Here is a 27,636-nt window from a genome sequence, read left to right as displayed (position 1 = left end):
AAGGTAACAAAGGTGGAGGCAGACTTTGAGCTCATGTCTACATACATGACAAAGTTCACGCTCTTGACCACTGAATCATACTGTCTCCAATCAAACTAAACCAGCTCAACAGTCAAGCCTTACAAGCCATAATGTTGATAACCACAGACTTCCTTGTAACTTCACAAAATAGTGTGGGTGTGAAAATAACTCATTTTTAAAGACAAAAACATGTAAACATTACATGAAATAAACGCATGTGCATGTTAATTTAAAGATATAAAAATCATCACTGTGGGGCCGGACCAGTGGTGTAGCGGTTAAGTGCGCGCACTCAGCTTCGGTGGCCCGGGGTTCGCAGGTTCAGATCCCAGGCGCCCACCGACACACTGCTCGTCAAGCCATGCTGTGGCAGCGTCCCATATAAAGTAGAGGAAGATGGGCACCAACGTTAGCCCAGAGCCAATCTTCCTCGGCAAAAAGGGGAGGATTGGCATCGGATATTAGCTCAGGGCTGGTCTTCTTCACACACACACACAAAAAAAATTTAATGGCCACTTTTTATTTCAAACTTCACATACTTAAGTGTTTTTGAGAGGACAGGGTCAGTTTTTAGTCTGCAGTAACTTAACATCAGTTAAATTATAGCTACAGAAAAGTAAACTAAGGAGGGAAACTGCATCCTCTCACCTTAAACATGTACCATGACCCCAACCGTTTCTATGACTAAACATAACTACATTCTTTCCACTAGATGGTGGGACTGGATTAATAGGGAAATATTTAGTTAATCTTCAAAAAAATTAAAGTACCTTTACTGCCAAAGTCAAGTATTAAAACTAAGTTTCCTTCTTTTGTTAACTTTTTCTTAATATCTGTGATAAAAACATGAATGTGGAACACAAAAATCACAAATGTAAAACTGTCCAAAGTTCAAAATTCTCAGCAATATGTTTACTACATTGTACCCAATGGTTAATTAGACTTTGTCATTTTAACAGGTATGTTATGAGGAGCAGCGAGCTTAAGAGCCAAGTTTTAAAGGTCAAAAATCACTATGTGGTAAAAAGCCAAAATCTTTCTTTTTACCAGTTTAAGGTAAATCACAATTCCTATGGACTAGCAAATATATATATATTTTTAAGAAACTTCATTTGAAATTAAATTTCCTAGTTGCTCCTTCCTGGCCTTAGCTCTCATGGGGAAAACTCAAGTATTTAATACAAATTTGATTTATAAAATTATATTGAGTTAGTGTAATCAAGACACTAACTCAATATACATGTATATGCCTGCTAAGAGCTGAAAATTATCTTCCACTTGATTATTTAAGTGGCTAACACATACCAGTTATGACTTAGAATTTTCTGGCTCACTATAAACACTAACGGGCGGGGGGGGGGGGGGGGGGGGCCAAGGTGTTCCTGCCACTTTGTCTCTGGCTTCAGACTCCACCCCATTTACCCCTGACCTCTGCAGAAGATGAACTACTATATTCATCCACAGCTTCTTACTTATTAGACAAAGAAACGTTGCTTAGCTGAAATTTAAACGTTGCTTAGCTGAAATTTAAAGACGAGTATTTGTGAATACCAGACAATAAAAGGAAACGGTCTGGCTTCATAAAGATCTCTAGCAATAGCAATCAGCAGACTGGAAAGATAATTAGGTACACAATGAGGACAAACATAATTAACAAAAAAAGACTGGCTTGAAAATAGGATATAAGCCACACAGATGACTTTTTGAAGAGCCATAATCTAACAGTACAACGTCGATGAAAACTGAGTGACCACAAGTACTTTACTTGCAAAAATGAACCATAAATTATATCTTGACTTTGTCCCCCTATGCTGCAATATAAACGAGTCCAATGAGGCAGAGAGCTCTAACCAGATCAATATCCCATATTCAATCAAAAATGAGGGGAAAACTACTTCAAGTTTATATTTGATGAAAGATCAGATCACAGCAAGATATACCCTTTTAAAACAAAGTGACTTTTCATGATGTCATTAGCAGATAGCAAGGGTAAGCTCCTACCTGGTAGAGTAAGGCAGATGAGGCTGGCAATCAGTAAGGTTATACACATGAAGACAATCAACAAAAATATCTGTAAGGCAAAAATAAGAGTGCATAAACAGTTCACATGTGCTCAATGTAGTTTATGACACCCTTCAAGGAATTAACACAATTCTCCCAGTAAAAAAAAATTGCTTGTATTTGTATTTCCAGGTTTCCTTCCATTTCACATAAAAAGGAAATTTCTATTTTAGGTAAAATTACCTATAATTTCAGCCAAAAGGAAAATAAGTGTTCATTTTCATATAATCAAACACGTCAGCAAGAAACAAGTAAACATATTTTTTAATCAGAGAGCACAAAAATCAAACATAATCAGCTTAAATTTTCCCTCACTATTAATTAAAACTAAATTATTCGCTTTTTTATCAAATTCTCAAAAACATCTTTTCATGAAAGGAAAGCACACTCTCTAACAGTGCTGTCCAGTTACAACTTTCTGTGGTGATGGAAATAGGTACGCTGCACTGCCCAATACAGGAGCCACTGGCACATGTGACCACTGAGCACTTGACATGGGGTCAGTGTGAATGACTAATGGAATTTTAAATTGTGTTTACTGAGCCAACCCTGATGGCCTATTGGTTAAAGTTTGGGGTTCTCCGCCTCGGAGGCCCAGGTTCAGTTCCTGGGCACAGAACCACACCACTTGTCTGTCAGTAGCCACGCTGTGGTGGTGGCTCACATAGAAGAACTAGAAGTGCTTACAACTAGAATATACAACTATGTACTAGGGCTTTAGGGAGGGAAAAAAAGAGAGAGAGGAAGATTGGCAACAGATGTCAGCTCAGGGCGACTCTTTCCGGGCAGAAAAAAAAAATTGTATTTACTTTGTGTGTTGCCTACAGGAAATGTACTTTTTTTTTCTTTTTTCAGAAATACTTTTTTTATTGAGGTATAACTAATAAAATTGTTAATATATTTAAAATGTACAATGTGATTTGATATATGTACACATTGTGAAGGGATTCCCACCATCAAGGTAATTAACACATCCATCACCCAACATATTTACAAATTGTGTTTACTTTTAATTAAATTTAAACATAAACAGCCACATGTAGCTGGTGGCTCCTGTAGTGAGAAGTGCAGATAAAAAGGGAACACACCGCCAGAGGCTTATGCACCCCTATGTTCATTGCAGCGTTATTCACTATAGCCAAGAAGTGGACGCAACCTAAGTGTCCCTCGACTGACGCTTGGATCAAGAAAATGTGGTATATATATATACAATGGAATACTACTCAGCCATAAAAAAAGACAAAACTGTCCCACTGGCAGCAACATGGATGGGCCTGGAGGGTATTATGTTAAGTGAAATAAGCCAGAAAGAGAAAGACAAACACTGTATGATCTCACTCATATGTGGAATATGGACAGAGAAGGGAGACATATATATGGTGGTGGACAAACAAAAATGTACAACCCCAAATTTCACAATGTTAAAAACTATTGAAACATCAATTAAAAAAAAAAGGGAACACACTGAGAGGAGGGAAGCGGCTACCCTGGGCAGAAAGGTGCAACTGCTGCTGGCCTTCTAATCTTACCAGGCACAGGTCTTCCCACGCCCAGACAGCAGAGCTCTGGCGGGAAGACTGAAAAGGACAGACGGTAACCCTCCGAGGCTTTGTCAGCTCTCACTGCTTGAGACACCCCCTTAGTGATTCTCTATCTAATCTGGGCCAGAAAGTACCTTTTCCTGATCCAAGAGTCTCACCTCTCACAGCTCCCCCAATCCCTCGCAGCTCTCCTGCATACACCTCACCCCCCAGATACACTTAACTCCCTGTGGCCACAAACCTACCATGTCTAACCTGCCTCCTGTCCTGGCAAATGACTAGAATGCCCTTCCCACTTGCCATTTTTTTCTCTGCCTGGCTCCTTAACTTTAAAGACTTAAAGGCATCACCTCTCCCATGAATATTCCTGAATGCCTTTCAATAAAGTGTTTTGCAGAGCAAGAAGTAACCAACCATGTAGCAAGCTACTAATACAGCAAGGAAAATGAGGAGCAAGACCTGACCAGCAGATTTAACACCACGAAGGTCACTGGCAACCCCTGTCAGGAACAGTTATGGTGCAGTTTGGGGGGAAAAGTCTCTCACTGGGATGGGCACTTCCTTAACCAATGTGGTCTTCAGTTTCATCAGATGCAAACATGAGATTACTACTCATACCTTGCAGTACTGGGATGAGGATTAAATGCGAGAAAAACATTAAAATACCCATTCCACTTCCTGACACACAGTTGAAATGTATCAATAATGTTAATTTCTTATTTGCTCTAGGGTCTTTTATACTGTTCCTTTCAAACAGCAGGGAGCAATAACAGCACATGGAATCCCAACACTATGACCCATTTCTAAAATTTGATAAACTTATCTGACATTTACATATATTATTCTGTATAATGAGAGGACTAAAAAACTCAGGTTCTTGTCAGGGGACTGTAAGACATGTCTACCCAGAGGACTACATCCTAATAGCACCAATAACACCAAAATTTCTCAATAGAAATTTGAAAACACTTGACTTCTGGTTAAGTTGGTATAATACCTACCCTGAGTGGAAAATTTAAAGGCCGGCGGTAAGGCTGGAAGCCAACAGGCCCTCCCTGCTGGAGTATGGCTTGGTGAGCTGCATGCAGGCCTTCCCCCACCACAGGGATAGCGTTGTTATTTCGAGCATGCTGGTTATTGTTGACTTGTTGGTTTGCACTGTTCTCGTTTTCTTCCTGGTCTCCCAATAAATAGGAATGAAGATCCCTGTGTAAAAATTACATCAGTGAAAATTCTCACTTCAGAATAAAATGGCAGACATGAGACTGACTTTCTTAATAATTATTACTTAGGGTAGAAAACATATAAGTAGAATCTATACATAGCACTATTACCTCAATCTGGTCTAAAGCCTGGTGCCTGCTTTAAATTAAAACTTTCCAAATTTAATGTTAATTAACGTACAGAATACCCCATAAATTCAATCTGTTTTATGTTTTCTTCAGCCAGTATCTGAGAAGAAATCACTAACTGAAAAAAACATTACAATGTACAAGATTCTCTATGGGAAGATCTTAAGGAAAAAATACAGCTTCTTGTCTTCTCTACAGATGGCTATTGTATCTGCTGCAACATGCAGCTCAACTAAAACCTCCAAATCAGTTTAGGCAAAAATGAGACAGGGCGAGGAAGCGGCTCAGACTGGGGCATGGGGCAGTCAGAGAAGGATAAAGCTTTCAATCAAATACAACCAAACGCATATTTCACATTAAGGTATCTATAGGATGCCACATATTTTCTGAATAAACACTTAAATCACAAAGATTCAACTTTTAAATAGGTATATAATATACAAAGTTTGAAAAAAATAAATGCAACACGCTAACTAAACGACTGAGAAACCAAATCTGAAAAAAGCTCATTTACCAGGTTAGGACTTCTAAAATAAGGGTAAGTTGGTTTGTTTATAATGCACTAAAAGAATTTTATTTTTATTCTGTGTAATGAAATGAAAGATCCTGGGGCAGCAGCAAACCTCTATAAGAGGGTAAAAATATGCATACATTCTCCATAAAAGGATGAACAATGATTAGAAAAATAAGAAAAATTAAAAATTTTAGAAATTATTATTATATACAACTGCAGATATCACTAAATTGTCTCTTATTAAAACTAATTTTTTCTGCATGGAGCATGGAACATCCTTTTTCAGAAAGGTTATTAGACCAACACAAATGACATGCCTACGAGTCACCTGCTTGTACTTACAGCAAGTATCCAGCAGTAACAGTCCATGCTCGCACAAGCCCCTTCAGCCACTGTCGCGTGTGTCCCTGCTCAAGTAATGCTGGCAAGACAACCTGAAGCAGAAGCAGCTCAAGAGACAGTTCACTCACTGGAGCATCACTAAGACAATTACCAAGAGCCATAATTTACAATGTGAATTCTATTTCCATTATGACTATATCATATTAAACATTTAATGTGATGACAGCAAAACTCCTTGAAGAGTAAAATGGAACTCACTGTCTTTATCACCTCTCTTCCATTGAAGCCAGCAAGGCTTACCCCTCAAACTCCACCAAAACTATTCCCAACAAGCGTCGCGAATGACCTTTATGTTGTTCAACTCGATGGTCAGGTCTTCGTCCTCACCTCACTTGCTATACTAGTAACGCGTTACACAATTAGTCATTCCTTGCTTCTCAAAACACTTTCTCCTTGAATGCTTTTCCAAGACCCATTGGTTCCCCTTGATCTCCCTGACCTGGAAACAATGAAGGGCCCCATGTGCTGTCCTCTCTCCCCTTATCTACACATGCTCTCTGGATGCACGAAACCTCGTGTGGCTTAAAATATCACCTTTCTATAAATTTCCATGTGCTGCTCAGACATGTTCCCTAACTCCTAACCTACATATTCAAAGTGCCAACTCAATGTTTCATGTAGACGTTAGACATCTTGAATTGATCGTGTTCAATACCAAATTCTCACTCTTCCTTTTTTAATCTTGATCCTCCACAGTCTTCCTCATCTCAGTAAATGGCAACTACATCCTTCCAGGTGCTCAGGACAGAAACTCAGATTCCTGACTGCCTTTTTTTCACCCCATATTCAAACAGCCAGAGAATCCTGTTGACTGTACCCTAACAATATCCTAAATCTAACCACTTCTCGTTACCTCCACTGCTACTTCCTTCATCTCAGCCACCCTCACATCTCACCAGGATCATTGCATTATCCTCCCAGCTGGCTTCCTGCTTCTGCCCCGGCCACCCTGACCCAGTCTCTCCTCATCACAGTAGCCAGGGTGAGCCTTGTTAAACCTATGTCACGTCTCATCAATCCTCTGCTCAAACCTTTCCAAGAACTCCCCAAATCACTCAAGTTAAAGCCAAAGTGCTTACAATGGCTTACAAGGCTCTCCAGGATCTGGCTTTCCATGACCTCTCTGACTTCATGGCCAACCATTTTGCTTTCTTTCTTCTACCGCAGCCAAATTGGCCTCCCTGCTGCTCCTCAAACAGACCTTGATGCCACTGCACTTGCCTGGCCCCCTGCAAGAACACTCTGCCTTCAGGGATCCATGTGGCTCATCACCTCCTTCAGGGCTTTCCTCACTACCACCTCCTCAGGTCCTCACCAGTCACTTCTTCTAAACTACAACTCCATCCTGGCCATTCTCCCCATGCCCTTTCTCTGCTTCATTTTTCCCCTTAGCACTTATGACCCTTTGACATACTATATGTTTTATCTATTTTACTGGCTGTCTCCCCCACTGAAATGTAAGCTCCACAAGGGCAGAGATTTTTCTTGATTCTGTTTGTTCACTGTTATATCCCTACTGCACAGAAAGTACCTGGCATATAATGGGCCCTCAATTTTGTTGAATGGAAGGACAGACTAAACACTGCTATACAGCACAAAAACTTTGCTAAACTTCTAAGTATAACTGACTATCAAAATGGGTCCATCCCAACAACATAAAGCCAGAATCTGTGCTTCCTGGTTCTCACTATGACCAGACCCAAATGCGTAAGGAGAGAGTGATGACTTACTCCAGTTAGGGGAAAAACTCCGAGAATAAGACCTTCCTTTAAATTTTTAGGAAAGATAGCAAAAGCTTGCCAGGCAAACATGGGAAAGAAGGTCATTTCAAACCGAGAGAGAAAAACAAGGAACAGCTAGGCATTTAGGGGGAGACTCAATAGAGGCTGAGCCTGGCTGGAGAGTGGAATTCAAGTCAGACAGTGCTGGGACAAGATGCTGGAAGGGTAGCTGAGATTATGCCAAGTCCTATATGTCATTCTAAATGACCGGATATTATGTAGATTATGGAGGAAGAGGCAGGGATGTTAAGGATGGATTATAAATGGAAAACCAGAGGAAGGCCTAAACTAAGGTAGTAAGTGGCAAATCAAATTGGATTAGACAAAAGATCTTAAAGAATTAGAATTAACAAGTTTTAAAGACTAAATAGAAGTAAATTTGAGGAAGAAATCCAATTTGCCTGGCAGATTTCTGCTTTAGGTGACTGAAGGGATAATGCAAAACACTGAAAAGGGAATATAGGAGGAGTGGGGGAGACTAGGTTTCCAGGTGACTTAAGTTTTTAAATCAAAAAAGATTTTCCATCTATAAGCCTTATATCCTATTTTTAATCCACAATTAAATGTACAACTATGGCTGCATTCTTTATGATGTGCTTTTCATATAAAGATGATGCTACTAACAAACTCTCCTTAGGTACGGTAAACATTTCAATGCTGAACAAAGGCACACTTCATTTGCAGAAGAATAAGTAAGTCTTCCTTTGGAAACTGTAACTGCTAAACTAATGTTTATGTGATTTAGAACATGGTAAAATTTAACTATCAGGTGATTTCAAATATCTGTAAGAAATAATTGTTTTAAATGTATGCACTCTGAATATCAAATCCCTAATGGAGTTAAATTAATAAAGCTTTTGAATTTCAAAACCTTACCTATAGAGCATGACATTGTATGGAAGAAAATTAGGCAGCAGACTCTTAATTATACGTATAGGAAGCCAAAGCATCAGGAGGACAATGGAGCCGAAGACAATCTGCAAGAAGAAAAACAGCATGACTCTAATGTAAATTACTCCCATGAGAGACAGACAGACTTCAGAACACAATACTCAAACAATACGCAATCCAAGTCCACACCCACCAGGGCCCCGAGTGTTCTCACTGGACACACTGTACTTGGGTCACTCTGTGTAAAAAATGCGTTCTTGGGACAGCTGCTCCTCTCTCTCTCTCTCTCTAGGACACAAGGGCTCAAACAGGAGCCACAAAGGATAATCACTGCATGGTACATGAGGAGAGAGCTAGAAACTCACAATGAAGGATCAGAATTGTCTGCAACTTAACACATCACCTGTAACCATTATAAGACATGACCCACATTAATGGCTATAAAAGCTTCCAAAGAGTACAATATTGCTTTTAGAATATTATTTTGGAAAAACTTAGATTTAACTAGCTAATTTCTTCTTTCAGGAGGGAAATTTTTAGATGCTTCTGTTAAGAATTTAATTTAGATGCTATTAAGTCTCCACTGCTTCAATGCAAATTAAACGTAATTCAGAAATTCATAATTTGGCAAGCAACTATACTACTAAAGAACTAGAAGGTATTTTTGCCTTAGTAAATATTTTATTTATTTTATCAAGGTAACTGATAAAATAGCCATTTGACAACCAAGTCCCACAGGCCTAGCTAAACATAAATTACTCAATGTACTCTACCAGTCCCCCTGACCAAAAAAATATATGTATCTCTAAAGGAGAGCACAGTTTACTACAAAGACAATTAAAAAGTATGCTTACCACTGATAAAATAAATCTTCGGAGATGCCTATAAATGGGCAAGTGGATCATTTCTTGGACTGGATTAAAATCTGGATCATTCAAATTCCTTAGAAACCACAAGACACCAGGTCGAAGTACCTGCAAATACATTTTAAATGCTATAAATACTCACCAATGTCTTTAGGTTCTGTATATGAGTTAAAACATTAACAGAAAAATAAGCTCTTAAAATTACTTTGGCATCTTACAAAATGGGCCCCAGAAAATCCATATGGCTTTCCTGGGAAAAGAAATTCCTAAATCAGAATCTTTATGAAAACTATCCTGTGTCTGATGTCCTTTGATGCTTTTAACCATTCAATGAAAAAAAAAAAAATTTATTAAGTACAATTTGTCAAGAAATCTAGATCTACCAGATGAAAAATACATATTTTTTTAAAAATTGTTACTATATTCTATCATCTGGTGAAAGCATGAGGTCACAATTTATAAAGATTCTAAACAGAAGATCTGATTTCAGTCTGACACTTCCCAAGAGGAGTTTATCTTAATTAAGAAACCCTACAGCTTCTCAGGATCTTCATTTTACTACCTACATCTTTTTCCCTCTCTCAGTGGAAATCATCAACCCAAGAGGCTAGGGGTGATGGGGCAACGGCTGAGTCTGGGTATTAATCTTGGGTGGTCCAAACTCGTTGCGTTACCCTGTGTAAAGGGTCTCATCTGTGCAAATTCTACTTCTCCATCTTCCAAACGAGGGGGTTATGAGATACGACCTGTAAGGTTCCATCTAACTCCCAAACACTAGAATTTTGTATCAACAAAAAACCACCACGCCAATGAAATGAAAAAATTCAGTATAAAACATTTTATTGCTTAACAATGTAATTTAGAGGTCATATATAATTACAATTTAAAAAAACACATTATTAAGTTAGTCCCAATCACTTGTTTCAAAGAAACAATAGAAGCTTTATTTACAAATAGAATTTACTAAACTTACACCATATGATTCAGGAGAACATTTTGGCCCCTAGCGCCCTCCCCAACTCCTCAAATCTCTCAAAGAGTAAAGTATACCAAGAGTATTAAGCCTTTGTGCTTCTGTGTTCTATTCACACTGGATTAGTCAGCCTTTCCGGCCCTGCACATTTCTATCACTATTCTCAATGGAGTAAGCTGACCTGATCAATGGTTGTGTTCCTTCCCACAGTGTAAAATCAAGGAGAATGAGGACCACGTCTTTGTTTCTCACTGTTACCCCAGCATATAGCACACTCTCTGGCACAGAGTGAGCAGGCAGTAATATTTGGGGAAACAACTCACAGTGGCAAGTACATTTATCAGAATTACTCAATTTTATACTTCCTATTAGAACAGAATGAGCATGAGATGTATACTAACCAAATACTGACCCATTTTCATTGTCTTCAAATCAGTAGGGACTGTATTCCAAAAACAGGATTAATAAAGGTACCCATCTGGCAAGTGAACTGGAATCATAAAGGACCCTCACTATAATTCTATACTTAAGATGCCTGCTTCAAGACTATTTTACATATTAGATCCTGCAAAACCATATCCTTTGGACATTTCCAGCATTACATTTCCTTGAATAAAGTCCAAGACAGGCTCACATCACATAAAATTCCAAAAATTTGTATTAGAGGATGGCTACAATATATACCAAATAAAATAAGTGCTTTTATTTAATTTTTTTCCTCAGTCTATCCATCTTTCAAAGCCATAACTAATTATAGACAGAAATATTAAAACCTGTCAATTTTTGAGACAAATGACTGAAAACAGTTTAAAGCAATTAAGCCAAACTCGTTTATCAGTTATTCCTCCTTAGAATAAAATAATAAAGAAAATGATTCAGTTAGGAAATCAACACAGTCTTTGAGACAGGACCGTGGTTAAAGCAAAAGTCCTTTTCATAAATGTATAGTCTCAGCACTGCCCTCCAGAACTTACCTCTCTCAGTAACAGAATGAAGGAGGCAAAGTAGAACACATACACCATTCCCACTAGCCAATGCAGAAACATGGTAGTACCTGGAGCTGACTGAAAGCTCAGCTCTCGATCTTTCAGAGTAGCATCAAACATTTCCTAAATCAAAACAGGACAGGTGAGAGATCTGTACCACTTACATTTGCCAAATTAAAATCTCCACCTTCTAAGAAGTGAAGAAATCACTATGCGTGTAGGTTATGATGTTCTAGGACGACAGTTCTTTTAATGTCATTTCATAGTGTCACAGAAATGTAAGTGATATAAGGTTGGATATGACTTCAAAGACGTATATGACACTTTAAAATTTTTAAATATAAGAAGCCAGATTGATAAACCAATTGTTGAGTAAGAACTTCACTAATACTGCTACTGTGAAAGACTCATTTTTGGTTTACATAATACCTTATTTTCTTGGTTATAGGTCTGCATTTATGTAAAGTTTTAATACTAAGATATGGAACAGAATGTTATCTCAGAACCAAAGGCAGCTTTTCTACATATTAAATATTTTTGAAAAGTTAAGAAACTGATCATCACTGACAGCCATTAAAGATTATAATCAAGACCAAGGATCATGGTTAAAACAAATGGTTAGAGTTGAATTTATTACCACAATGACAGTCTTCTTATCAGATTGTTCTTTCTATGTACAGTCACGCACTGCATGACGACGTTTCGGTCAACAATGGAACGTATATACGATGGTGGTCCCATAAGATTAATACCATATAGCCTAGGTGTGTAGTAGGCTATACCATCTAGGTTTGTGTAAGTACACTCTATGATGTTCACACAACGATGAAATTGCCTAACAACGCGTTTCTGAGAATCTATCTCCTTTGTTAAGCGATGCATGACTGTATATAATGTCAGAATTATATTAAAATTTGTATAAAATTTACAAGACTAAAATGACTCAGAAAATTCTCCACTGGTTATTAGAAAGGTTCCAGTCAAAATACTCTGACATCAACAATTTGCACAAAACCTCAAAAAAATCAGGTACTCAAGAAAAATTAATATTAAGACTCCACAATGATACATCCTCAGAAAAAAATAAGCAAATTATCAAATATTGACCTTCCTTTAAAACGAACCCATACTAAAGACCTCCTTTCTTGCAGCCTTTAAATTAGATTGTATAGTAATGAATAATAAACTCACCAGGGAACAGATATCCAGCCACCAGCCACAAATGAGAGGGAACACTCCAATTTCCACCACCACTAACAAAGAGACCTTAAGTAAAAATAAAGGTCATCAGTAGAACCCAAATAGGGAGAAATCATTTCCAGCTTTAACTTAATAGGAATTACCTTAACAACAATATAGCAGACTCCCAGCAAGCGACGAGACCTATGAAATTTAACAAGAGTTGCCAAGCCCTACAGCATCTAGTCAAGGAAAAACTGATCATTTAAAGGTACAATGAAACAGGTAACTATTTAGGCGACACTTAATATTATTTGACAGACAGAATTAATTTATTTCAAATCTTGTCTGCCCTCATCCTCACTACAAATACCTACAACTTTTACTAAGAGGACAAGGGGAAATAGTTTCGTCGTTAGTAGAAACAACTCTAACATTACTGAACACCCAAGTTGGTTCATTAAAGGATACATGACAAATTATCAGTGTTATTGCTAAAAGTATATACCCTACTATGGTTGTGATTAGGCCTTCAAAATGAGATGCTTGGACCTGGAAATAAGAAAAAAATAAGTAAAATTTAATTTTACCACATGTTCTACACACCCCAGTTTAACAATGTATTAAACAATCCAGGTAGACTAAAAGTGAACCATCTAAGCAATTTATAACTAGAAAACAACCATAAAATCCCCTTTGGATGACATCTCTGCAAACCAGACTCTCTGACTGACTGCTATATATTACAAAAGAATGAGGAAAAATTAAAGAGTAACTCTACTCAAGCAGACAACATAAGAGTAGAGTGAATTAAATTATACAAAAATAAGGGAAAAGCTGTAATACTACAACGGTCTATACGCCATTCTATACTGAAGGAGATCTGCTACAGGCTGAGCACCGAAAGCAGCAGCAGCTGCCCAAGCAGCCCGCCTGCCAGGTACATCCTGGCCACCTCACTTCCTACCACTGAAGAGACTGTTTAAGTCTCCCCTGCTCTCCAGAACTGTCCCATTCTCAATTTACAGAGAGTAAGAGTTTGGATAGTGACAAATACTGCCCATCTTTTAGGCTCCTAAATTTCAGATAGCAAGCGGCAATAGTTTCAAAAGTCAAAATTTATCAAAGCATTTATCTGAACCTTTCAAGTTCTCACATTCCACTAGCGAGAATTCGGAGAGCCGCATTAAATACTGCAACATGTCTCTTTGTCCTTTCAGAACACTTCAGAGTGTGATCTTTCAGGATTCATATACACAGACTGAACAGAATATTCCAGATTGTCAGCTCTTCTTTAAAAGACTAAATCTTTCTGGGGCCTCCCCAAAATAGCAGTAGTTGTCCATCCAAATATTTATCTACCTCTGAAAAATGATAAAATGCCAAAATTAAAGCAAATTCTTTAGAAACACTACTGCCCATCATTCCAAGTCAGACCAACCCTTTTTTTTTTTTAGCTGCTTCATGTATTGTTACTTTTCTAAATTCACTATGGGGCACCCGGGGAAAAGGGAGAGAAGGGAGCACGGGAGTTATAATGGAACAGGTTGAAAATCAGCCTATAAGAAAACTTTCCCAACTTTGCCTCTGGTCTCCCCAACAGGAAGGAAGAGAACGCACGTGGGATTCAGAGCACATTTTCCTTAGCTGGCAACATGACCTAATGTGTCTTGAGCCACTGCTAGTTTAAAAGAAAAGATGGAGACGATGCTGGATAACTATTCCTTTGTATAAGGCAGACTGAGAAATGAAGTAACTCTTTACCAACATTATTCCTTACTCAACAAATATTAACTTTGGGGATAATTAATCAAAGTAAGTTTGTAAAAGGATTATACTCACGTGTTCTTCAAATCCCAAACCAACAAGGGAGAAATGACCAATGTGGTAAGGGCAAAATGCTAAAAGGGGGGGGAAAAAACTCAATGAAAACTTTAAAACCAAAACAATGAACCCTCCTCGTACCAACCCCCACTAAAAGGAACCAGGGCTTCTTACAGAAACGAAATATTCCAGAACTGGGGCCAAAAATGTACTGCCTGGAACATTCTCTATAACCAGAGAAAAGTTATCAAGGTCTAATAGGCTCATGGCAAAAGAACACAGGAACCACTGTGAAGAGGGTTTCACAGCACCAAAGAGAAGATGATATGAGCATCAAAAAGAATAATGACCAAAGCTGATGGAAACATTGAATACACACAAATCCATGAGTTCATAATACTCAAAAACGAAAACCACAAAAAGAAAAAAAGCAACATAACAGAAAACACTTTCATCACCAGTGGAAACAGCACATCAATTCCTTACCCTGAAAACTGATAATTAAAGGGAAAGAACTGCACATCTGTCCTGCTTCTTCTGAATAAACAAGTTCTGGTTAACTAAACAGTTCTAGCTGATAAGAACGAGTTCTTCTTCATAGAAAAGCCAGCCGATAAATGTAACAAACGCCAGAATTTGAAAATCACCATTTTGCAACGCCTAATAAATTATTTCGGGCAAGTATCATCAAGGGATAATAAAATCATTAGGTGGAATGTTGCTGGAACACTAGACATTCGCATGATACTAGAACACCACCCCCCACAGATTACTTTCTGATGGTTAAGGGAGAAATGAAAGCTAACAATAGAGGCTTCAAGATACCATCACCTGAACCATGGATAAAGGTGGATAACCAGACATCATCGACCTCCTGATGCGTCATATTAATAGGCAAAGCATGACCAGTGAAGGTTTTGTCCCAAACGTATTGAATCTGAATCTAATCAGGCCCTCAGGTCTAATTTCCAGTTTAAAAGAAATATGGAGACAAAGGAGCAAGGTAGTAGACATCAGCAAGCAAGTGGACAAATGTAGAACTTGAGGCACTTGCAAGATAGCTGAACTAGTCTCTTCAACAAAACAAAGCAAAATAGGGTGGGGGTAGATGAGGGGAGCAAAGAGAAGAATATTCTAGATAAAAGGAACTTAAAACTTAACAATCAAAAGTAATTTGTAGATCTTATTTGGATCCTCATTCAAACAAACCAATTGTAAAATAACATTTAAGGAGACAATCTAGGAATTTTTAATATGATGGATTATTAGGAAATATTAAATTCTGGTAATACTGTAAAGTGTGATAATGATATTATGGTTAAATAAGAAAATATCCTTAAAATTTTCATAGTAAGAATTTTTATAGTCTCTTTTCCTCAAGTCTTTCTTGCCATGTTAATAAAATTTTAATTCATTCTTAACTATAAAATTTAATTATCTTTCCTTTATGACAAAAATAATTGAACAGCGTGGCTTATTCGGGAACAGGGGAAGGGGACTCAATCATTAAGACAAAAGTCACAGTGAATCCATAGGGATCTGGCCACCAAACCTTTCTGATCAAGTATTCCATGGGTATGAATTTTTTTGAACAGGTATTCCCAATATATTTAAATTTATTTATAAATTATACTCATGTATTATTTTACACTAGTATATTACATGCATTATAAAGCACAAGAAATTTTAAAGGGTAAGAAAATATACAGAATTTTTCTAATTTTGTTCTCACACTCAACTTTGAGGATAACTCTAGTAGGCTCCTGGGAGAGGCAAACTTTCAAGTTCCAACTCTATTTACACATGTAAATAGTAACCTGAAGCACCAACTGTAACAACCAATTTCTATCCCATCACGCAGCAACTACTAAATAGGTACTCTGAAATTAGGGTCAGTTTCTCAGGATCATTCCCTTCTACTGGGAGACAGCAGCACTGGAAGGTTATATTTCTGCAAAGTACATGACGATAAGAGTCCCAAAAAACGCCAGTGGAAAACGCAGTAGAGCAACCCAAGTAGGAAAGAAACATGAATGTACTTAATCCCAATGACTGTGTTCACCTAAAAGGAAAAGTATATTCCTAAAAGGAGAAAAAGTTCTTGTTTCATCTCAGAAGATCCTAACTATAATGTATATAAGTTTACTAAGACAAAATTTTCTTCATAGTATAAGTTTAGGAGATTGGATTAGAAAAAAATTTACAGAGGCCGGCCCCATGGTGTAGCGGTTAAGTGCGCGCACTCCGCTGCTGGCGGCCCGGGGGGTTCAGATCCTGGGCGTGCACTGACGCACTGCTTGTCAGGCCATGCTGTGGCAGCATCCCATATAAAGTGGAGGAAGATGGGCACAGATATTAGCCCAGGGCCAGTCTTCCTCAACAAAAAGAGGAGGATTGCCATGGATGTTAGCTCAGGGCTGATCTTCCTCACAAAAAAAAAAAAAAAAAGAAAGAAAGAAAAATATTTATTGAGATGAGATTTGCTTTATATAAATGAGAGTTCTTATTTCTATAATTCATGTTTTAAAGGTGACTTATTCCTCCAAACATTAATTTAGCATTAATCTTTTCTAGCAAGAGCAAAGATTAAATTCTACAGATGATTTTTTTCTCTCAAAGAAAACCTAGTCAAGATCAAAACAGTTTCACACTCCGTATCAATTATTTTACATAATAAAAAATAAATGCAGAACGCTCTGCAGACAAGTTTTCTCCCCTATATGCAAGGGTTAACAAAAACTGAGCTTCCTGTTAACTTGCACCACCTTAAATATTTACACTAAAAATGAAGAATCAATGGAACTTTTTAAAGATGTTTTATTTCAGCAAGATACCTTAAATTTCTTTTCTTGTTTATAGATGATATTCAGAATTAACTTTTTGTCTCATCCTCAAACTACATATCCAGTGTCTTTTTGACCACATGGATTCCTGCTGAAGACAACTGCTTTCTGGGCCACAATGTGGTTCCCACCACAGAGCAAATCACTTGGAATTCAGTGGAAGAGCCTTTGGAAATCTTTTTTTTTTCTTTTTCTCTCCTGAGGAAGACTGGCCCTGAGCTAACATCCGTGCGCATCTTCCTCTATTTTATATGGGATGCTGCCACAGCATGGCTCACCAAGCAGTGCGTTGGTGCGCACCAGGGATCCAAACCGGTGAACCCTAGGCCGCTGCAGGGGAGCACGCACACTTAACCGCTTGCGCCACTGGGCCGGCCCCGCCTTGGGAAATCTTTACTCCTCCCTCCTCAGCAAACTGAGGGGTGACTCACAGTCACTAAGGAAGGAATTTCTCAAAGATCATCCCCACAGAGAGATCTGTAGCCTGAGGCCTCTCTATGAGACACAAATCAGAGTCTAACAATAACCTGATTCTATCAGACTCCACCTTCACTCCCAAGAGACAGAGGAATTGAATTCTAACGTCTTGGTTTACGTGACTCAGTTTCCCTTATCTTTCCCAAAGCAGAAAAACCCGTCAACTGTGTCTCCTCAATCCTGCCTTCCTTTCTCTAATTATTCCCAATGGGAGGGACTCATGCGTGTTGTCACAGAAACCTCATAGCTGCAGTTGTGAAAGTGTTTGGAAGTGACTTGACGTGTACCAGAATCTGGTTCTAAGGGGAATTCACACTTGGGGAAGGTTCACTGTCTTCCCTCAAGCCTATAGCCATCTCTGGTAACAGCTCCCAAGCCAGGGTCACTGGTAAGGCCTTGGTCAGGACGCTGGGACGTCCTGGACGCCCAGGACGCAGGAAACAAATTTTTAGCCACAAGGAACAGCACTCATAATCAGCACAACATTAATTCCAGAGGTATGATACTGCACATTCTCAAGTTAGTCTAAAATCAGCTTCTACAAAAAGAGACAGAAACGCCCAACAGAAGCAGAGACAGTACATAACCATACTCATTGTTGCTTAGGCAAAGAATCTGTATACCTGGGGCCTTCCCACACAGGATTATTATCTAAATCTGTTTCATATATTCCTATGTTTAAAAACAAAACCCCATAACAAGGCTCCTAGAAAACTGAACTCCTACCATAACACCATCAATAAAAGCATAAATATCACTTACCAAAAACAAGAATGAACAGTGTGTTTAAAGATACCACCCAGAAGACGTGTTCCTAAAGGAAGAGAGTATTAATAAAACATCAAGTCCTATTTAATATATGGTTAATTGGACTACTCCACTTATTTAGTTAGAAAACTGAAATTTTCACTCTGTAATGCTGAGATTTCTTCAAAGAAATTATGCACAACTTTTCATTAGTTATAAAACTAAACCTAATAAAACTCAAAGTTCATGTTACGTGCAGAAGAAAAATCAAAGAAATCAATTCATAAACATGTCCTCTTCAGAAATTAATAATCCACCACAAACTACACGGATTCTCATAAATAACTGCTAGATTTCATTTAAATCAAATGACACCGAAAAATTCCAAATGGAGAAAAATTTGAAAACCATGTTACTTCTAAACAACATACAATGTAAACTGCACAATGCTTCTTTCACTGTCCATTTTGTTCTCATGACTTCTGCAAGGTCGCCTGATCTTCTCTGGTCCCTTTTCTCCCTATGGTGTCCTAGCTTTCTTTGTTCATCTCTCAGAATACTCATTCTCACTTGGCCATTGATCCACTTCCACAGTTACGTATTATTACCCCCAAGACGACTGCTACTCATCTATTCCTCCAGCCACGTCACATATACTTTAGTCATGCTCCATGCTGACACTTACTAGAATGCCCAAGCCCATTTGTCCAGGCCCACCACCTCCCCTTCACCATCAAGTTAAATGATCCTTCCAAGCTGGGCCAACATTGTAAGATTTTCTTTTTAGAAAGATTATTCTGATCAGGTCCTCAATCTGCCAAAAATCCAAACAGCAAGAAGGGTGATTAGTTTGTCTAGGAGATGACTGCTACATTCCTACCCTCCATGCCAGTTCATATCACTTGAATTTTTTCAGCTTCTCTTGCCTTAAGGGCTCCCAAACTGTCCTTATCCCCAACACCTTTTGTGCCGCAATCTCTAAGTTCTCTTCTCTAAAAATTCCCTGCTGACAAGCTCTCCTCCACTAAGACCTGGCCAAGCCCTCTTCCGTGCCTCTTGTGTCCTATGCACACCTTTTGTCACTGAATCTTTAACATGAGTCTCCTCCTTTACATGTTCATTTCTCTCTACCAAACTATAAACCACCTTTGAGAAAAGGGGCCCTACTTCATTATCTCTGAATCTCCCAGTAACTATCACAAGAGCTGGCACACGGTAGATACTAAAAATAATTTTCAATGAAGTCATCCTATAAACAGCTGTTTGCAATAACTAGAATGAGCCTGAGTAAACACCACTGCCTCAACAACTTCTGTCACTCATCTATGAGGGACTGGTGAGGTAAGGGATATAAATGAGTATGGAGCCAAATAATACCTTCTATACTGACCATGAATAGGAACTCACTAATATCACATTCTCACTAACCTGTGAATTACCACCAAACACATTCCTCAATAGCCTCACCCTACTACCTTCAACTTCCTATTCTGGCTCCCATCTGGAGCCAGCCCAAGAAGGAAGCCAACGCTGTAGACAGCAGAGGAGACAGACAGAAATTATTTGGGTCTCTGATGACATTGTTGGGCCTCTGGATCAAGCAGTCCTCAAGCCCATCCTTGCTCTGGAGTTCCTCTGACACTACGGTTTCAGTCAGTAGGGGTTCTACTACCTGCAGCCAAAGTCATCTTGATACCCAAGGTATGTAAAAAATCCCAAATGGCAAGTGATTTTATATCACAGAACCTGAAAAGAGCATCATTTCTCCTTTAAAGAACAGGTTCTTTGAAGAATTGTTCCTTATCTTTGAGTTGCACTCTTGACTAACAAGGTAATGATAAGCGGGGTTCAGCCAACAGTGGAAGCCTATGATGAGCCTGGGGCTCTCACTGTGAACATCGCAAAGCTACTCTGTTTTCACCAGTTCAGACATTAAACATTGCAAGCTGGAACTTCAAAAGAAGACCAAGTGTTTCTTAACTACCACTAACTTTGTATTTCATTTTCTTTTCTAAAAATAAAATATTTAATAATTTCCTTTTTAAATAGTATTACCTTTATGTTCTGCCCATATTGTCAATACACAAAACAGATTTTCTTCAACGTATCAAATAATCAAAAATCAAAGGGTATTTTGACCTTTAGTATAAAAAGCCAGCAGATATTATAAATTTGAAACCCCTGAATCACTAAGACAATTAAGTCACAATTTTATTATTAAAAAATATTAACTTTACTTACTAGAAAAACTAGTGATCCATCAAGTCCTAGCATCTAAAATAAATAATAATATGCATTAACTTAAGACACAACAGAATTTTTTATTCTATTTATGAAAAAAGCTCATTTTCCTTTCAATCTCTTTAAACATAATCCTTACCTGCTACTTTCCAACGCGGCCTATCATTTTTCAGAGTAAAAAACTGTTTATGGCAGTTGTATATTTTGGGTCTCCTTTTATTCCAAATCATATCATAAACTCAAAAAAATCCACCTTGAGTTTAATTCTTATATTAGATACAGAGCCAGGCAAGATTCCATGACACAACGGTATTATTTTGTCAATCAAAGCATCAGAATAATACTTAAATTTAAATTGTTACTTCATTTTTCGAAAGTCCACAATTTCAGGTTAAACATTCTCTAACTGAAGCAAGGTTTGTATTAAAGGTCAGAAGATAGAAAAACAGTCATCAATAGATCTTCATCATAATATTTTCACCACAAACATCACTTAATTTTCTCTAGAAATTAAAGTTCTATTAAAGTTTTCATCAAATCTAACTACAAAATTTGTGTATACATCTAAATATGCCCAACTCTAAAATATACTTTAGGATTAAAGCACTAGACTGCTTGATAGAAAGAAGTCTTACTTACTCTTTCCCACGTAAGCTCTTCTGCAGCTCGGTCCCATTCTAAAGCATTCCAGTTCATGTCATCTGGAAATATAACAGTAGTTTAAAGATTACTGATAGAACTTGAACTGTAAATAACAAAATGCACTCTTTCAATTTGGTGTTTTGTAAGCTGTTGTTGAGAAGCTAAACCACATCTAAAATTTTTCCATACTGAGTATCTGCTTGTCAGACAATAAATAAGAATATATATAAATAAATACAAAATATAAAATAAGGTGATTCCAAATTGTGATAAGTGCTAGAAAGGAAAAAAATAGGGTTATGCAAAAGAGAGGAATGCAACAGCTCTGAATCAAGAATGAGTCTGGTGATTTGAGAAAACGAAGCCAGGAGACTAGAATGCTCTGGGTGAGGAGGAGGGTGGTAGAAGACATAGTATGAAAGGCAGACATGGATCAGATCATACAAGAAGAATGTGAGGCCTGAATTTTCTTTTGTTCTGTAGTACAATGGAAAAGCCACTGAGAGATTTTAAAGGCAGGAGTGCTATATGAATACCATGTGGAACAAGAGGGGAAGAAGGCAGACCAGTTAGGAGCTCTTGCATTAGACCGAGAGAGAAATTACGGCCCACACTAGGGTAGCAGCAGGCCACAATCTTAGAGCCTTTGAACATATGCTCACCTCTCCCTGCAAAGGGCCCCTGCTCCCATTATACAACTCACTTCTCACCCTTCACGTCTCACCTCAAATATCACTTACTCTGAGCTACCCAAGGAATCTTATTTAAAACAGGTCTCTCCCCAAAAGCATCCTCAGAGAAACCTGCACCTCATTTATCACAATGTGTAATGATAAATTTGTTCACTTGGGTACTCCTACTTCTGCACTAGACCAGGAACTCCATTAAGGCAGGGACTTGGTATCTGAGCGCCTGGCACACGGGAGACACTCAGATGTCAGCAATGCCAAGTGGATTCAGAAGCAGTTCAGTGTTTGACAGGACAACTCTGGGGTAGGAGGAGAGAAAAGGAGGCGGCGAGCTACTGACAGCTGACTGGCAGGCCTGGTCTTGATCTTCTTTTACATTCTGGAGTTATACCGCTAGCAAAGGAGAAATAAGTTTCTTTCGGTGGCATCTGGCCTGCAGCTAACACTTCAAAAATTCTTTGACATTAAAAATTGCACTGACTCAATAGAAATGGCAAAAGAATAAGGTAAATCTGTATCAAATTCCTTAAAAAAAAAAAAAAAAAAACTAGGATCCATTCCAACTCACAAATAATTTCTTCCTATCCATCCTATAGAAGTCCTTTGTAAAGTAGGATTTTAAAACACAGAATGTGCCCTACTTCATAGAAAAAAAAAAAAATGTTTATATATCTGTATATTGATAAATGCGAGTTTGCCAAAATAAAGTAAAAACAGGTCAGAAATAGCACTTGAAATCCATTAAATTTTGAAAACTCCAGTCCTTCTCCCCAAGGCAGGTGGGGCAAGGACTCGTGGTCACGAGGGAAAGGGGAAGACAGGCAGCAGCCATTACCCTGGGCCCCATTGTTGGCATCGGCTGCGTCCTCCCCTCCCGCATCATCTTCCTCCTCGTTCTCCTCCTCCTCCTCTTCCGCCTGGTCGTCCTGGGCATCAGGGTTTTCCCCCACCACTGCATTCTCAGCTGGTGGGTTAGCAGGCTGGTCAGGGGCAACATTTTCAGCACCATTTCCTCCTGCTGGAGCCTAAAATGATGGAAGGGCCCAGAAATTTAGCTAACTTGTCTCAGTTTTGCTCTATGTCCAAATTGCACTCCCCGTTGTAAAAAAAAACTAAACTAGCAAACAAATACAAACTCTATAAAAATTCTAAAAAACATCTCTCAAAGTCATCTTTTCTAAATGTATCTGATTTTGGATCAACCTGGTATATAAGCACGTAAACTCACTTCACAGTATATCTATCCATTCAGTATAATTCAGAGATTAACATTTCACAAAGCATCATAGAAAATGGGTTAACAAATCTAGCTATCTAGAATACACCACTCTGTAACTCTTCTTTTTTTGTCTGTGAGGAAGACCAGCCCTGAGCTAACATCCAATGCCAATTCTCCTCTTTTTTGCTGAGGAAGATTGGCCCTGGGCTAACATCCATGCCCATCTTCCTCTACTTTATGTGGGATGCCCCCACAGCATGGCTTGACGAGCTGTGCGTCGGTGTGCACCTGGGATCCAAACATGCGAACCCCGGGCCACCGAAGCGGAGCGCATGCACTTAACCGCTACACCACCGGGCCAGCCCCAGTGATCTTTTTTTTTGTGTGAGGGAGATCAGTCCTGAGCTAATATCCGTGCTAATCCTCCTCTTTTTGCTGAGGAAGACTGGCTCTGAGCTAACATCTATTGCCAATCCTCCTCCTTTTTTCCTTCCCCAAAGCCCCAGTAGATAGCTGTATGTCATAGTTGCACATCCTTCCAGTTGCTGTATGTGGGACACGGCCTCAGCATGGCCGGAGAAGCGCTGTGTCGGTGCGTGCCCGGGATCCGAACCCGGGCCACCAGCAGCGGAGCGCGCGCACTTAACCTCTAAGCCACCGGGCTGGCCCCGGTGATCCTTCTTTATAAGGCATTTCCTATCTTTACTGACCTCCTCAGGCATGAAAATATGTTTATTTATGTATCCGTTTGTTTACACACATATAGACACATTCTCAGTACTCAGTTAAACACTTGAGGAAAAAGTTTCTAATTTCTGCTTAATAGGAAAGCTTGTCCATATGAACTTCATCAGTTCCCACATGCATCTCCTTTGGCCCTTTCTGAATCCTGCTACCTACCAAACGCAAAGATATAGTTGCAGTTAATTAAAACACTGAACTACCATGGAGTTAAAGATTATAAAAAGAGAACTATACTAAGTGCTTAAAAATATGAGGTACAATGATAAAAGTAATACTAGATAAGAACAGCGTCCTTTCTTTTTTTTTTCTGGTGAGGAAGATTAGCCCTGAGCTAACATCCATTACCATTATTACTCTTTTCGCTGAGGACGATTGGCCCTGAGCTAACATCTGTGCCCAACTTCCTCTACTTTATATGTGGGACGCCTGCCACAGCATGGCTTGGCAAACAGTGTGTCGGTGCGTGCCCGGGATCCAAACATGTGAACCCCAGGCCGCCAAAGCAGAGTGTATGAACTTAACCCCTACACCACCAGGCCAGCCCCCCGTGTCCTTTCTTTATAATGCCATTTTTTATATGTGTGGTTTTCAAAGGAGTAGCTGCATTCTTAATTCTCCAGAGAAAAAGCTATGACAGAATTTGATGAAATCAAGCTACATACTGACAAAAGCAGAAATTATCGTTTTGAGTATTTCATGGTCAATTTTTTCATAATGAAAACTTTATGAAGTGTAAATTGTTTTCATATATAAGTAGCTAAGTTTTTGGACATTTCCAGCACCATAATTTCTCAGCAAGCAAGATACTAAAAATCATTTATTATATCCTCCTTCTCTTCGTAATACCTCTAGCAAATGCTCTTGCATCTAAGCATGTCATCTCTTATAAAGAAAAAGTAAAACTGCACAAGATTATCAACAGTGTTCCCATTTTTGTACTTTTTGTCATGTTCCTACTGAGAGCAGCAAAGGCAAGACATTTTACACACAAAGAAACCAATGAATAGAGAGGCTAGAGAGCCTCCTTAATGTTGTGCAGCATGTCAGAAGCATATGCAATGCTACAGTTTGTATCTTAACTTCCATGCCCGCATTAAGCAGTTAACCCAGGCAAAGGGAACGAAGAGCACTTTAGGATACCCCTGATACTGCTCCCAATCTCGCCAGAAAATTAAGAGGCAAAGTCACAGAAGCATTCTTTGATTTTTCGTATCTCCTTTAATCTTCTCCCGAACCCTTTTTCATGACCTGCTTTGCAATGAGACTCCCTTCCTTCCATGGCAGTCAAGGGTTTGGGTCTTAGAGGGTGACAATAATTCTCACATCCTACCCAAATAAAATCAATTCGGGGTTGGAGGGAGTTACCTCATTCTGGTGGTGCCCAGGAGCATTGAAGGGTGGAGCAGCATGCTCCAACCAAATCGGCGCTCCTCCGTGGACGATCTGCTCTCGCAACCACACCAGGCTGATGAACGCACACAGTGTGCATGTCACCACAAAGCAACCCTGCAAACAATCTGCCAACAAGTTGTCCCTATTAAAAAAAAATTATATAGAATTACTCCAAAGAACACTTCAAATTAAGAAATGGAAAATAACATTTCATTTTACACTAAAATCTCAGAAAGAACAGCTAGAAAAGTAAGTCATAATTTTCTGGGTGAAAATCAGTTTTTCAAAAAGAATTATTTCAGAGGATAGTGAAAATCTATCTATCTTATAAGCTGACCAAATATATTTACTTATATATTTGTACTATATGTGTTTATATTATAGTAGGCAAAGAATAACATCAGAACTACACAGAAATTAGCTGTCCACAGCCTCTCTTTGCACATGGCTGAGAAACAGAAGGGCAGCAAGCAAACACCAAAAACAGCCAAACCCTTAATAAAGGCCAAGTATCCAATGTGTGTAATTCACTAAAGGTGAACGACGCTGTCCAACCCTTACTAAGAATTTCCTTATCTTATTTTACTCACAAGTTTAACAAACTTGGTTAGCTGAGCCCACACAAATCAACAAAATCAGCAAATCGGAAACGTGAGAAGTACCTCCAGAGAGGCCCAATAACAACATAAAGAAAGGAAGGCTGAGTTTTTCAGCATGCGATGTGTAAGACAAAGAAGTCTGTAGTACGTTTTAGAAATGTATCACTTAGAAAGCAGATGAAATTTTGAGGATAAATGCAAATATACCAAAAGTATATTAGTTCCTCAACAAATTCAGATGGACCAAGTATGGTTCCTTTATAACCATATATGAAAATACACGGAGTACTACAGTACTGAAGAACCCCTTGGTTCTTTTCCTCTCTGAAGGGGCTTATCCTAGTCTATGTCTGACCTCTGAATAATCCAAGGGTAACTCAAGAATCTTGGTAGCCTTTGGAAAATCCACTATCATAATGCAACAACTTTTTTCTTCTCCACAGAAACCTCGAATAAGGGTCAATTTGGGAGACCTAGGCCTAGTAGCTCCAAACTTAACTGAACTCATGTGGCCCTCAGTTATTACCCAGCCCTAATCAAAAGAGGACTCCTAACCACCACCTTACTAAGGAACCCTCCAGACCATTAAAACTTTGATAGGTTGGGACTAAAAGACTCCTTCTTTGTCATCAGCGATAAGAATAACAACTGCTTGTTGACAACTTTAAATGGTGATACGCTCTTTGTCAGGTCCTTTTCCCTCACACCTTGAATCTGGGCTGGTTCTGAGAATTGCCTGGACGAGAGGCGATGTTGCCAGAGTTCCAGAGCCTAGAAGAGAGCCTTTGAGCTTCCACTCTCACCGTTTTAGAATGCTGCCCCGAGACTACCACGTGAAAAAGCCCTGCCAGCCTTCCGTAAGATGAGAGGCCATAAGGAAAAGAACCAAGGCGCCCCAGCCAGGGCCGTCTTAGACCATCCAACCCCAGTGACACACATGAGTAACAGAGGCAAGCCCAACAGATGAACCGATCACCTGAGCCCAGCACAAAGAGCTACCCCTAGAATTAGGAGCAAATAAAATGGCTGTTGTTTTAAGCCACTAAATTTTGGAGACAGTATGTTCTGCAACAACAGTTAATTGATATGCTGTGCCTAGAGACGGCCTGAAGAACTGAGCTATAGAATATGTAGCAGGTACTAATATATTAAGAAATTTAAAATTTCAGAAATAAAATTTATAGAGCAAATGAAACATTACTCAGAAAAAAAAAAAGTAGTTTAGTTAACAAGTACTTTCAGAAAAACTGGCTCAATTCCTCAAACTGTAAAAGGCAGCACTGGAATTATAAAACCACACCATGGTTACAATTTCTTTCAACTACCCCAACTATGCCTCCAGCGTTCCTCTCGTGTCAATGAACAGGCTGATGAAGGCAATTCAGGTGGCCCACTAACCAACCAGGTCAGAGAGAAAAGGGGAGCCTGCCAATGTAAGGCAAGCCTGAGTCTGGGTGATGATTCTGCTATACATTAACATAGTGCTCAAAATTTGCACCTAGTTGTTATGTATGTTTGTGAATTCAATCTCTCAAGAGCCCACCCAAATCCCTGAGGTGTGATCTTCCTCATTTTGCTGACGAGGAAACTGGGGCTCAGAAAGGTCCGATGATTTGCCCAAGGACACCAAAAAACTGCCAGATGCAGGAAGT

General features: G+C 38.9%; 1 protein-coding gene across 2 annotated transcripts in view; it reads right to left on the bottom strand.

Annotated features, from left to right (window-relative positions):
- The window catches only part of MARCHF6 (membrane associated ring-CH-type finger 6), an 80,284-nt gene that overhangs the window by 21,335 nt on the left and 31,313 nt on the right, over positions 1-27,636 (bottom strand). For both annotated transcript variants that reach the window (XM_087443123.1, XM_087443122.1), the window contains 15 exons: positions 25,359-25,527; positions 22,866-23,055; positions 21,339-21,400; positions 20,700-20,732; positions 18,474-18,525; positions 14,410-14,468; positions 13,039-13,119; positions 12,732-12,800; positions 12,580-12,654; positions 11,377-11,511; positions 9,418-9,537; positions 8,549-8,649; positions 5,832-5,969; positions 4,625-4,829; positions 2,023-2,092 (listed from right to left, as the gene is read on the bottom strand). In XM_087443123.1, coding sequence (XP_087299249.1) covers positions 2,023-2,092; positions 4,625-4,829; positions 5,832-5,969; positions 8,549-8,649; positions 9,418-9,537; positions 11,377-11,511; positions 12,580-12,654; positions 12,732-12,800; positions 13,039-13,119; positions 14,410-14,468; positions 18,474-18,525; positions 20,700-20,732; positions 21,339-21,400; positions 22,866-23,055; positions 25,359-25,527 — 1,559 coding nt within the window. The remainder of the gene's footprint in view (positions 1-2,022; positions 2,093-4,624; positions 4,830-5,831; positions 5,970-8,548; positions 8,650-9,417; positions 9,538-11,376; positions 11,512-12,579; positions 12,655-12,731; positions 12,801-13,038; positions 13,120-14,409; positions 14,469-18,473; positions 18,526-20,699; positions 20,733-21,338; positions 21,401-22,865; positions 23,056-25,358; positions 25,528-27,636) is intronic.

The sequence above is a fragment of the Ceratotherium simum genome, chromosome 18, assembly GCF_057802395.1.
Source record: "Ceratotherium simum simum isolate JZ-2026a chromosome 18, ASM5780239v1, whole genome shotgun sequence".
Lineage (NCBI taxonomy): Eukaryota > Metazoa > Chordata > Mammalia > Perissodactyla > Rhinocerotidae > Ceratotherium > Ceratotherium simum.
This window is presented reverse-complemented; position numbering and strand designations above follow the sequence as displayed.